We start from the raw sequence: 13021 nt of genomic DNA, 5'->3' as shown, positions 1-13021 counted from the left end.
AAGGGGCTCGTAATCGGTGTTCAAGGCCAGTGGTTCTCAACTAGTGGTCTGTGGACCCCAAGGTGTCCACATAACCCACCCAGGGGGTCCATGGCACCATTCATTTAATGAAAACTACTATAGAGACATCAAAATTTTCAAAAGTAGGGGGTCCATGGCTTGGCTTTTGAAAAACAGGGGCTCCGTAGTACTAGCTAATTGGGAACCACTGGGGTGGGCAATACTAAGCTAAATTAACTCTGTGTAAGGCAGAAAGTCTTTATTCCCACTCCCTGTCTGTGGCTTATGAGGGAAGTGTGGGAAACACCATCCCTCCAAAGAAGAAGGCTAACGTAAGCCAAGAAGTTCCAGAACTTGAGAGCCGACTTTTCATGTATTGTTATGTGGTATGTCTACATGTGCGCACACACACGCATATCCACTCCTGCACAAAAGCAACAAATTACTGAAACCGCACCCAGAACAGACAGAGCCTTCCCCAACCTTGTGTCTACAAGTTTTGGACTACAACTCCCATCACCCCTAACCATTGGTCATCCTGGCCGGAGTTAATGGGAGTTTGTGTCCAAGCCATCTGAAGGCATATAGAATCATAGAGTTGGAAGAGACCACAAGGGCCATCGAGTCCAACCCCCTGCCAAGCAGGAAACACCATCAGAGCACTCCTGACATATAAAGGCATCAGGCTGCAAAAGGTTGGTCTATTGCTATTAGGGATGGGGAAGAAATTTAATTACATGAACATTTTAATATCTAATACGCACTTTCCCAAGCAATGCAAAAACTGAAACAAAATTACCCTTCAAAATTCACACTTCTCTGAATTTTGCAGTGCAGCTCTCCAGTCAAACAATGCGTACAAAAAAATTGTATTCAGGCAAAATATGCATTAAAATGCATATATTAGGGAAAATAACATACAAATACACATTATATTAATCAAAACTGCATGGAAAGATGTGTGTGTTAGGGAAAATGTGCGCTAAACTGCTGATGAACTAGGACATTAAAAAAAAAAATTGGAAACAGAAATGGAAATATGGAAAACTGAATTTAAGACTGGAAAAAATGAGAAACTAAAACTGACATATTTGCCAATCCTGAACCATGAATACCTTCTGCAGAGGCCTTACTCTGTGGGGAAGCTGATGTCAGGGTGCAGCCCTGCCCAGAGTTGAAACCTGGGTCTCCTTCCTTGGAGGAGTAGGCCCCACCCCTAGCATATCTCTGCACCACCAGAGACACTGAGGAGCTGTAGGATTCAGACATCTCCATCCCAGAACCAGAACTCCCCACAGTAGTTTCATCGGTTCCTAGCCGGTTCTGGGATTCTCCACTCCCAACTGAAAGGAGATCACTCCCGGGGCATAGGAGCAGAGGAGGCAGCAAAGCAGGCAGGAGTTTCACAGCCTCTAGCAAAAGTGCCAGGCTAGCTATACAGAAGGAACTTTTGGTTATGTACAGCACTTTGCACCCTTATTTTATCTTTACTACTTTTCACAAAAAGATGCCTCAAAGCAACTTACACAGTATAATAAACATTAAAAACCAACTATTTAAAACAACAGCCAGAACAAACTACAAGAATACCCATCCATAAATAAGTATAAAAAAGATGGATTCTACCTACTCCACCACAAGATTAACACTATAAAAACAGGCCGAAAGTGAACACTATGATCCAATTTAACAGCCAAATGGCTGCGTAAACGACATTCCCACATATAAAATACAAACCCCTGTATGCAGAAAACTAGCCTATCAGCAAAAATGTCCCTAGCCTGGTCTTCTATAGCTTATCATTCCCATGCAACAGTGGGGACTTACGAGGCTCTTTGCTAAATAAATAATCAAGCCGCCTTCTCGCCACCTTCTGCTTCAGGGTATCTGTTTGACACTGTAGGTGCCAGAGAGCCAGTCCAAGACCAAATGGTGACCCAGGCTAAGAAGTCTCTTTGGCACCCCTCTCCTTTTGAGCACATTTTTAAAAATTGCATTTATTGCTCATTTCATGACTTGGGTGCACAATCTTCATGCCTGATTTATCCCTGTCATATAAAGACAATTAAACCTGCCTGCATGGATCTGATCGCAATTAACTCACATACAGACCATGTGTTAAATAGGCACCAATGCCATTGCCAACAAAGAACAATTTTAAAAAAAGACTAATGCAAAAGCAATCATCGCCAAGCAGATCAGCATCGCCAGCTTTAGAGACAAAGGTGAACTGTTTATAAAAAATTATTTCACGCATAGTCCCACCAAGCCCAGCACAAAACCAGCCGTCAAATCTAGCCCCAACAGGCACTTTGGGACCAAGCCAGGTCCAGTGCCAGCAGACAGTAAGATTGGGCACAAGCTGAGGGCTCCAGTAGGTCAAAAGGGCCCCTCACTGGCCACACAGCCACTTAACACTCTGCAATGGACACCGGACAGCATTGCCATTTTTGACCAGGAACCAACCTTGGCTCCCATCTGCGGTGGCCACCTGCCATTTTAATTTACCCAAAATGCAATGCCCTTCACAGATCTGTAAAATCTCTTCATGGATCCATGGTCTGGACAGAAGCTTTAATCTATAGACCAGAGCATTGCACATTGGGTACAATTAAGAAAGCAGGCAGCCACAAGGGATTGGGAGCTTAGCTTGGCTTTCATTGAAAGGCAGTGGGGTTCCCCATCTGCTGCTGCAACACCATTCAGGGGCACAGCAAGGAGAGCAGGAAGTAATGGGCTGCTGCTGTGGCAATGACAGAAACAAAACATGGTGTGACCACATGAGGACATGTGGATGTGTGCTGAGAGGGCCTTGAATTCTCGCACCTGCCCTGGATGGAGTGCTGCACCTGAACCTGGGATGAAAAACCTGCAGCCCTCCCAGATGTTGTGGGAACTCCAGCCCCAGCCAGCATGGCCAATGGTCAGGGGCGTTGAACTACATCTCCCACCAGCACCTGGAGTGTCCCTCCACTCCCCACTTGGACCTCTTCTCACGGAGTCCCACCATCCACCCACAGCCTTGCTGTCTGTTGAAGACATTAAACCACTACAAATCACATCCGCCAAGAGCTGCCTTGGACACACTTGATTCCTTTCAGGGAACCAAGGTTAACAAGAAATAAAAACTCCGCCTGATTCTCTTGCCTGCACGACACAGACCACCCTGCCTTTCCCAAGATTCAGCATCGCTCATCTCCCCCCACCCCAAACCTTCCTAGCATGAACTGAGTGGCTACAACAGCAGCAAGCAGTTCCTGGCCTCGATCCGTGCAGCTAATGATAATTATCGGGCCTCCTAGAATTTAATGGACACGTATTATAGTCCCACTTGCGACTTTACATATGAATTAAGCACATATGGGCTTCATGATGCACAGAGGCAGGATTTATGAAGCGCCAACAAAACCCCTTGTTAGCAAAGACTTTTATTCCACTAATAAACAGCTTGATTTATTGAGGTAGGGAAATTAATACTGGGGGCAGCCCCACAAACCATGGAGCTTTGGCGCCCTCTTGTGTAAGTTGCTGGGAATGACAACCAAGCCATGCAAACCTCAAATATTTCTGAGCTTAACGTTTGCGGAGGCTCAAAAATACCTTCCTTCCCCACAAGCTACAGCAACTGAGCCCATAACTGAGTCTAAGCATGTGTAATTAAAACCACCGAATTTTCTTTTCCTGCTTTTCCCCTTCCTGCATTCCCTGTGCTGAATTTTTGACTGTAAGCTCCTCAGGGCAGGGGCCTGTCCTCCTCTACTCTGTAAAGCACCACGTACACTGATGGTGCTACATCCACAAATAACAACAGCCATACTTGCCAGTAATTCAAATGCTGATTCAGTCATGTGTCTTGTAATCTCTTTAACCCCTTATTCAGGTGAACTGGCTATTATACATAGCTCACACATAATATTTTTATACATACGTATTCTATATAATTTTAAAACACCTATTTTAACTTTTATTAAACCCAATACCCATTTCATTGACTCATTTTTATAACACCACACATTTTTTTAGTTGAAAAACCAATCGGCACTATGCACAGCCAAGTACCACTACCAGTTTTACTAGAGCATAATGCATGTTAATGAACATCTAAGAGCTACACACAGACCCCTTGTAAATATTACTTCCCTTCCTCATTTGTTGCCTGTTGTGTATATAATTCAGCTCATCCAGTGCAGCCAGATACTGCAGTCTAATATAAGTAGGGGCCAATTCAAGTCCACTTCCTCTTTTGCTTCACAAAATGTTCTGTTTAACTAAGCCAGTACCAATCTAGAGAAGCAGCTTCTTTCTCCTAAATTCTTCCACACATTATTCTCATCCAGCACTGTTTCCTACACTTGAAAAGGGGTTCTGTACAAAACTTGGGAGTTCACACTTAGTGTTTGTTAACCTTAGCTGGTAACTTTAAAACCGAGGACAAACTTCTAGAGCGTTTTAAAGCAGGGCTGTGAAAGGCATTGTTTCCCATTACGTACACCCCTAACAGTATTTCTTTTTGTTTCCTATCCAGTCAAACAAGTTTCAAAAGAACAAAAAACCTACCAAACCTGTTTAACCAGAGACAAAAATGAGATGAGCGCACACATCACAAACAGTACATCTTTCAAACGACCTTCAACTCTAATGTCTTTCTGCAATCCCCAAAGTATTAGCTGTTCTGTAAATCAGCTATGAGGATTGGAGACTGGCCATTTTTGAGGTTAAGAGGATGGTACGACTGGAAGCCTTGTTGCCAGCAAAGTACACGAGGAATGCGGGAATGAGTGGCCTTTTAGATGTTGTTGGAACACAACTCACATCCCCCTTGCCACTGGCCACGGAGGTTGGAGCTGATGGGAGTTGCAGTCTATCAACACCTAGAGGGCCGTCCTGGTCTACACATTCATTTCTTACATTCCACCATCAAGCAGGAATGAGAAGCACTGCAAAACCGGCAAGGCTTGTGTGATCTCTCTGCCATTTTCAGTTTTCACAAATTGGAGCAGCAAGGCTACCCCAGAAGACCAACAGACAGTGCCTGGCATGTGAGTTATAAAAGGCTACCAATAAGCCAAAACCAATCTCAACCACAGTCAACAAAAGAGCCAAACTCACTCACCAGCGTTGACAATTGCATCTACCTCCAGCTTGGTGATGTCACCACGGAAGAGAGATATCTTCTCATTCAGATGGTTATCCTTGGGGAACAAAGACTCTTCAGGCTGCTTAACCCGGGCGCCTGGCATCAAGAAGACAAGGAGGAGAGACTGCACATTTTAAAGGCTGCCTTTATGTCAAATTGGACTATTAGTCCATCTAACTCAGCATGGCCTACAACAGGGGTAGGAAACATTGTGCCCTCGGGTGTTAGCACCCCAAGCTCCCATCAGCCCCAGCCAGAATGACCAATAGTCATGGATTATGGGAGCTGTAGTCCAGCAACATCTAAAAGGGGCTGCAATGGCTACCTCTCAAGGCTCTCCAATCCTGCCTGGAGAAGCTGGGTACTGAACCTGGGACCTTGTGTACTGCAAAGAATATGCACTGTTTGAAGTCTTAGAAAGCTGCTGCCAGTCAGGGAAGACCACTGGCCTGCAGGCCTCTCCACAACAACCACCTGTCCAACACCTGATGCCAAGTGTGTGGAAAGCAAAAAAGGTATGGGCTGGGCCAAAGTGGGTTTGCAGACACCACCAGTTAGCTGATGATGATCCCCCACCCCCTGCAAAAAAAAGCCCATTGCAAGCACTGGCAATTAGCTAATCATCAGGGCTTCTGTGCGCAGTGCCATGCAAAAATGAGTCATTGTGATGTCAGGTGATGGACAGGTAGGCAACCCCACTCACCTGCCAAACCTGACCTGTTTCAGGGGAAGAAAAGGATCTGGCCTGCAAGTCGGACCCAGTTCCCCACCCCTGCCATAGACTAAATGAGCTAAATGAGCCAGCAGCCTGACATGGTATAATCAACAACAACAACCCCCCACCCATCTGGCTGGATTGCCACAGCCACTCTGGGCGGGTTCCAACACATATAAAAACATAATATCACATCAAACATTAAAAACTTCCAGATACAGGGCTGCTTCCAGATGTCTTCTAAAGGTTATTTATCTCCTTGATGGGAGGGTGTTCCACAGGGACGGTGTCACTACCGAAAAGGTCCTCTGCCTGGTTCCCTGTAACTTCACTTCTTGCAGTGAGGGAACTGTCAGGAGGCCCTCAGAGCTGAACCTGTGTCTGTCAGCTTTCTATGTTAGCAGCTCTACAACACCCCTTTTCCTCAACCAAAGTCCACATTATCCTTGCCTTGAGCTTCTCCATGGGAGGTTGCGGGGGGCGGGGAGAAAAAACATGCCCGTGCAATTATACTTAAGAAGAAAGAGCTTTAAAACAAAATAAAATCTCACTTTTGGCCATTTCTTTCCAGCTTGGTATTTGCTTCAGTTTGATGAAATCCCTGGTGAAATAATGCTCTCGCCTCTGCTTGTTATTCAAGCCTTTCAGAAATGCTGAACAGCAAATAAAAGGAGCAGGAGAAATAAAGACGGGTTAGTAGGATAAAGACAAATATTGGCACAAAGTCTGAGGGGAAAGGACTCGCAAAAATTCTGGGAGAAGGACTTTCAGAGCAGTGATGCAACCATTATATTTTTGCCTCGTGGATGCTCAATGGAAACCTTCATTCTCCAGAATGATGGCAAAACCCTTTCGGAAAGTCTGCTTTGTGGTGGAAACTACACACATATAAAAACCGTTCTAGGGTCACATTGTATATTAAAACGTTTTATTTATATAAAATGTATAACTGAGTCCTAAGTCAAGTACAAAGAATAAACGTAACTGCACACACACCATACATTTAAAGCACATTTTTGCACCAAGGAATCATGGGAAGTGTAGCTTGTTGAGGGTGCTGGAAGTGTAGCTCTGTGAAGGGCAAACTACAGTTTCTACGATTCTTTGTGAGTGAGGAAATGTGCTTTAAATGCATTGTGTGTATGCAGCCAAGGCAGGCATAGGCAAACTCGGCCCTCCAGATGTTTTGAGACTACAATTCCCATCATCCCTGACCACTGGTCCTGTTAGCTAGGGATGGTGGGAGTTGTAGTCCCAAAACATCTGGAGGGCTGAGTTTGCCTATGCCCAAGCTAAGGCATCACTCTACTGTGTCACATGTAGAGCAGGGAGAGGGAACCTGTGGCCCACCATACATGGTTGGACTACAACTCCCATCATCTCTTACTGTTGGTCATGGTGGCTGGACCCAACAGGAGATTAAATCCACCACCACAGGTTCCCCAACGCTGTCACAGACCATTATTCCACACACACAAACACAAAAAAATCCCTTGGAAAAATTGACCCAAATAATTTGAGGAGAAATCCAAACATTTCTAAAATATTACTTGTGAAAAAATGTGAAAAAGTCATTAAATCCCCTCCTCCACTGCAGTCCAACTTTCTTTGGAGAGGTATAAACGTTGGCCTCACCAAATGAAATTGATTACTGCTAAGATCCTTTCCCCCCTTAAAATACTGAACTGCACTCCACTACTATAGCAACCCGCAGCAAGTAATGAAGAAGGCTTCTATCTTATATGGAGGTGGCCATTTTGAATTTCCCAAAAATTCAAAAAGAACCTCAGGAGAGCGCTTTCTGAGGAATAACAAAACGGCAGCCACTCCAGTTCTCCTCCCCTCAAATGAATGCCACCTCTCACCACCACTTGTCGACATATTGCCATTTTGTCAGCAGCCATTTTGATGTGAGTTGAATGGGTCTTATATTCACACCATACGTTGAAAACACTATACAATTTTAAAGAATCTTGGCTTCCCCTAGATAATTCTGGGAGCTCTTGTTTGTTAAGGGTGCTGAGAGTTATTAGGAGGCCCCTATTCCCCTCACAGAGTTAGAATTTCAGAGTGATCAAACAGCCAGTCCCTCTTCTATTATTCACATGGAACTCGGGGAGTTTACAGGGCCAGCAATTTCATATTGTTGTGTCACGTAAAAACCCATATGGAAACCAGCAAGGTCTCTGAAATATGGTTGCCAACCAATTCAAATTGTCTCAGCCCTGCTAGAATCACATCCTGCTAAAAGAAAAAGGAGGTGGGGAAGAAAATAAAAGAAAAACCATGGCAGAGCAGAAAAGGCATTGTCAAGGCTTTCATTTTGATTTCCTAATTTCCATAAGATTGTATCACATTACAATTTTATTTTTACTGTATTTTTTGCACTTTTTTCTCTTTATTTCTCTTTATCACTTCATTTTTACAACTGAAACTCTTCTAAGAAAGAAGAAATATTAAAACAGGAAAGATCCTTTGCAAATGTCAAAAATGTTTTCTTTTATATTACCTCGGGGTAGCAATAAAGTTGGTACATATCCTCATTTATGGTGGGGTCAATTGGTGCAAGATTTTAGGAATTTAATTTTGGTAGAAATGATAAACATTACAACATTGTGTGTTGTCCAAAATAAATATTCCTGAATATTTTTTATACCACTGTAAATATATTGTGAGAATAATTGGTCTCATATATTATATTGGCAGCATGAACAGCAACTGCAGTTCAGTGGAAAACAGCCCAAAATCTTACACTAAACGCTTAGTATTGCTCACTCTGGAATATAGCTATAATGGGGGGGGGGGGAATCACAAATAATTTTAGATTTTGACAAGGCCTAGAACCCCCAGACACTTTTTGTAAGATATTGCATCTCTCTGTGGCATATACAATGGAACCATCATTTTCAAGATACTCATCATAAGACTGGCAAATCTGGAACTATACTTGATCTGAGAACGTTAATAGTCTTTACTTGGACTTTGTTATTTTAACTCATGAACAACTACTCATTCTATGTGCCTACTTTATAGTGTTGTTTTTCATCTTTTAATTTTTGCCTTTTGTTATATGCATTATAGCTCTGCTTTATGTATATTATAAAATGATTTTTTAAAAAGAGGGGGAAAGGGGGGGGCTGTCACAGCAACTGGCCTTCAGAAACACACTGCCTCTGACAGGTGCTTAACAGTACAGTCCCTTTTCAGCAAACAGAAGCTGACTCCCTTCACACCAAAGAGGCCCTTCTCCACTCAGGCACACTTTGTCCTTGACATTTATTAATGTTTCTTTTTTCTTTTAATTAAGATGAGGTGGCAGGGTTTTTTTTAAAAAAGAGTTTGGCAACTCTATTACAGCTTCATCAGCCTCCTGGAAGATTACTTATGCTCAACCCCTTAGGAACTTCAACACCCCTCTGCAGAGATTTGCAAATCCAAGCAATATATGTAGTGGCTTTCAAACCATATTGTTGGGAAACATACAGTTCGTCATGAGCATATTGGGTGCTGTGTTCCTCAATACAACATTCATGGCATAAAGCCTGCCCAAGACAAAAGTGTAGCGCTAGGCACGCTTCTAGAGAAGGGATGGGGCCTCCAGATATAGTTGGACTACAAAGCCCATTATCCCCGACCAATGGCTATCCTGGCTAGCGCTGGATGGGAGCTGGAGTTCCAACAACCTCTGAAGAGCCACAAATTCCTCACATCCCTGTTCCAAAGCATGTTTTCCACTTATGCTAGGGCAACAGCTAAGCCAAATATGCCTAAATTGTGCCTATGCAAATGAAGGTTTGAGAAGCCCTTGGAACATATTCCCAAAACCTCTACATCAGCGGCTACTTTCAACTCCCAGGCCCCACTTGAGATCGCTTGAAAATTACTGAGGCGCACCCAGTCACAAAAGCACATTCGAAGCACATTTCCCCCTCAAAGGATTCCAGGCATTGAAGTTCACCCCTCACAGAGTTACAATTCCAATCCCAGCAGTCTCTAACATATTACAGTGCCCAGAATTCTTTGGAGAAGGGAAATGTTCTTTGAATGTGGTTTAAAAGCATAGCTTGTACGCAGCCCCAGTCACAAAATGGGAGGTGGAGGAAACGTTTGGCATAATCAGTTGACAATTACTTACATTACATTCTGCCAATATGTAACCCATCTTTGGAAATTGATAAAATTATTTGCCACAGCGCTTTCCTTGTGGCAAGTAGTTATTTAAGTCGGCTTTCCTCAAGTTGAGCATAGCTCGGGTGGTATTGCAACTCAGCCTTCCCAATGTTAAGGCAGAATTTGCTGATCCAGAGGCTCTAAGTGGAGAAGGCCTTTTTAAACATATTTTTGCCTTTATATTCTCATGTGACTTAAGCATTTTTACCCATCTCCTGTAATGTCTTCTCCCATTTTCCTTTCACATTCAACTTGTACCTTATCCCACCCCACCCCCCTCCTCTAAACCACCAGTTTCTTTCATCCCTCCTTCCCAGCCGTTTTACATTCACTTCTTCCAAGTGAGGTGGCCCATAGCAGGCTCCAGCCCACTGCACTACAAGGCACACAATTTCCACAGCTTGATATACAGGTGCCTCCACAGATAATTTGTATAGAAAGTATTCGCGGGCTCCCGCTTCCAAAAAAGTGTTTCAGGAGTTTGGAAACAAAAACAAAACAATTCACTGGTTTAAAGTTGAATTTGGGGCACATATAGATTAACACGTCCTTTCTGACTGACAGAAACAGGAAGGCTTGGGAGGCAGTCCTGGTCATTGGCATGGTTGCCACCTTTCACTGTTAGCTCTGCTCCTGTGCTTTTAAAAAGTAGGGTGACATGTAGAAATTTAACGGCAAAGCTTGCCCTACCACTTATCCAGGCATGGATAAGCATCCATCAATTCTTAGCAGTCAAGCTGTTATTGTAGGCCCAGGAGCATAGCCAAAGTTTTCTCGCTTTCTTTTTTAAGTTGGCAACCTTATTTAGGGGACCATTCCAAAACATAACCACCAGCATACAGTCTACCAGCTGCATCCCAGCACCTGTTTGGTACAAGAACCATAGCTTATCAAAAGTGAGGGGAGGGGTTCCCCCCCTTCTCTAGGCCTCTGGGAAACATATGGCGGCTACCATAGCCAGTCTCCTAGGAGACCATTTAGATTTCCCATGATGCACTGCAAAAAGCCTTTCCCCACTCCCAAACAGAGCAAGCTCAACCGGTGAGATACATACCCATGGTTCACAGTGCACACAGACACAAGAAGAGTTCTTGGTTCAGTAACTACAAGCCGACCGTCCTCAAAATGCCACCCCTTTGGCCTATCACAGTAGTGAAAAACTCAGAGCCAGAGCTGCAGTGCCATTACAAATAAGGGGCATTGTGGATTTCAACAATCACAGCGAACATGAGGATCATGTGCTCAGGGGGAGTAGCCCAGGAGACGAAAACTGTGCCAGGGACTGCCAGCAGGCAACAAGGGGCCCAACACTGTGGGAGGCCACAAATTTGCTCCAGAGAACCAGGACACCACAGAAACACACACACACATACACAACACACTTTTGCCTCCACATCACTTACATTTAGCCTCCTTCCAGTCAGTGGAGGTGGTCAAATCCACTTTGGCTGCCATGGCCAATGGGGGAGCAGCCAACCAGCTCCGGATGCCCCTTGCAAACACCCAGTGCTCTGGCACCCTGCAGACAGGGGCCCTGCCTCCACTCCACGGGCCCTTCCTTCTACTACTGTGCAGCACTATAGGGCAGCTGCCCCAGACCCTCCACAACCTCCCAAAGGCTCCAAGAAAGCTCTTGTTTCCCAGGAACATGAAGAAGCCTGGCATGGCTTCAAGAAAAGGGCAGGAAGGGGGGTTCACTGGGCTCTCAGCCTGCTGCCCTGGTTGGTCACTCAGCGGGCGAGAGAAATTCTTCTCCCTTATTTATAACACCTGGTATTTAGGTGGCAGAGTGGAATCAGATTGCTAGCTGCAGCTGCAGCTGCAGCTGCTGCTGTTGTTGCTACTGCTACCCCAGCAGCACACATGGAGGCAGGCCTTTGACTTTCAAGCCTCTTCCCTCTGGCCCCGCCCTCCTCGGGCGCAAGGGCTTCTGGGCAATGTAGTTCCACAAAGGCTCCTTCCCTGGTGCGTTTCTGCAACTGCAACGCAGCGGCACGAGCCTTCACAGTGAAAAACAAAATCAAAAACAAGAATATCAGCTCATAATAGTTTCACTGATGAGGAAAGAAGAGCAAGCGATTGTTGATATCTTTAGAAATGTGTTTGTTTTGCTGGGAATATATTATCTCAACAGTGGTGCACATTTTAGACTCTGGACTGTAACGATTCTAGGGAATTCCTCTTCTTCTTGTTACAGTTTTTACCCATTCTTCATCATCAGGTCCCAGGGCAGATTAAAACTGTTTTAAATGTATAATACTAAAAACCGATTTTTAAAAATACAGTTGCAAAATTAGGGTGGGTCCTAAAATGTTGTATATATAATATACTGTAGGCAGGCTGGTGATGATGATGATGATGATGATGATGATGATTATTTATTACTTGTACCCCGCCCATCTGACTGGGTTGCCTTAGCCACTTGAGACGGCTTCCAACAGAATATAAAAAACACAGCAAAACATCAAACATTTAAAACTTCTCTTCAGCATATAATGAAAATGACATAGTTAAGGTGCTAGATTCACCTCTTTGGGGAGGAAATCCCACAACTTAGGAGCTGCCCCAAAAAATGCCCTCTCCCAGGCTGACACCGTGACCCCAAGTTTCTGAGCACTAGAACAACAAAGAGCACCCCCTCTGTTGATCTTAACGCCTGAGATGTTCTATAGGGGAGGAGGCGTTCTTTCAGATATTTCGGTCCTAAGTTATTTCGAGCTTTAAATGCTGATGTGAGTGAGCGCCTTGAATTGGGCCTGGAAACAAACTGGCAACCAATTGCTTTTGATGGTACAGTAATGTGTATATATGGCATATTACTTCAGTGCTTGGTTGCTGTAAGAACAGGATGCTGGACTAAGTAATAATAATAATAATAATAATAATTTGTACCCCTGGGTTTCCCCAGCCACTCTGGGCGGCTTCCAACAAAGATGAAAAATACACTAAAATGTCACATATTAAAAACTTCCCTGAACAGGGCTGTCTTCAGATGTCTT

The 13021-nt window shown here is 44.2% G+C and overlaps 1 protein-coding gene across 3 annotated transcripts in view; it reads right to left on the bottom strand.

Annotated features, from left to right (window-relative positions):
- The window catches only part of MACROD1 (mono-ADP ribosylhydrolase 1), a 321478-nt gene extending 309700 nt beyond the window's left edge, over nucleotides 1–11778 (bottom strand). Inside the window, exons 1-3 of one of the 3 annotated variants that reach the window (XM_079958372.1) lie at nucleotides 11426–11778; nucleotides 6404–6505; nucleotides 5114–5233 (exon numbers count right to left, since the gene is read on the bottom strand). In XM_079958372.1, the coding sequence (XP_079814498.1) occupies nucleotides 5114–5233; nucleotides 6404–6505; nucleotides 11426–11687 (484 nt within the window). In that variant the 5' untranslated portion in view covers nucleotides 11688–11778. The remainder of the gene's footprint in view (nucleotides 1–5113; nucleotides 5234–6403; nucleotides 6506–11425) is intronic. The other 2 variants (XM_079958370.1, XM_079958371.1) reach the window with 2 other exon arrangements.
- Between the last annotated feature and the right edge of the window lie 1243 nt (nucleotides 11779–13021).

This window comes from Podarcis cretensis, assembly GCF_951804945.1.
Source record: "Podarcis cretensis genome assembly, chromosome: 16".
Taxonomy (NCBI): Eukaryota; Metazoa; Chordata; class Lepidosauria; order Squamata; family Lacertidae; genus Podarcis; species Podarcis cretensis.
This window is presented reverse-complemented; position numbering and strand designations above follow the sequence as displayed.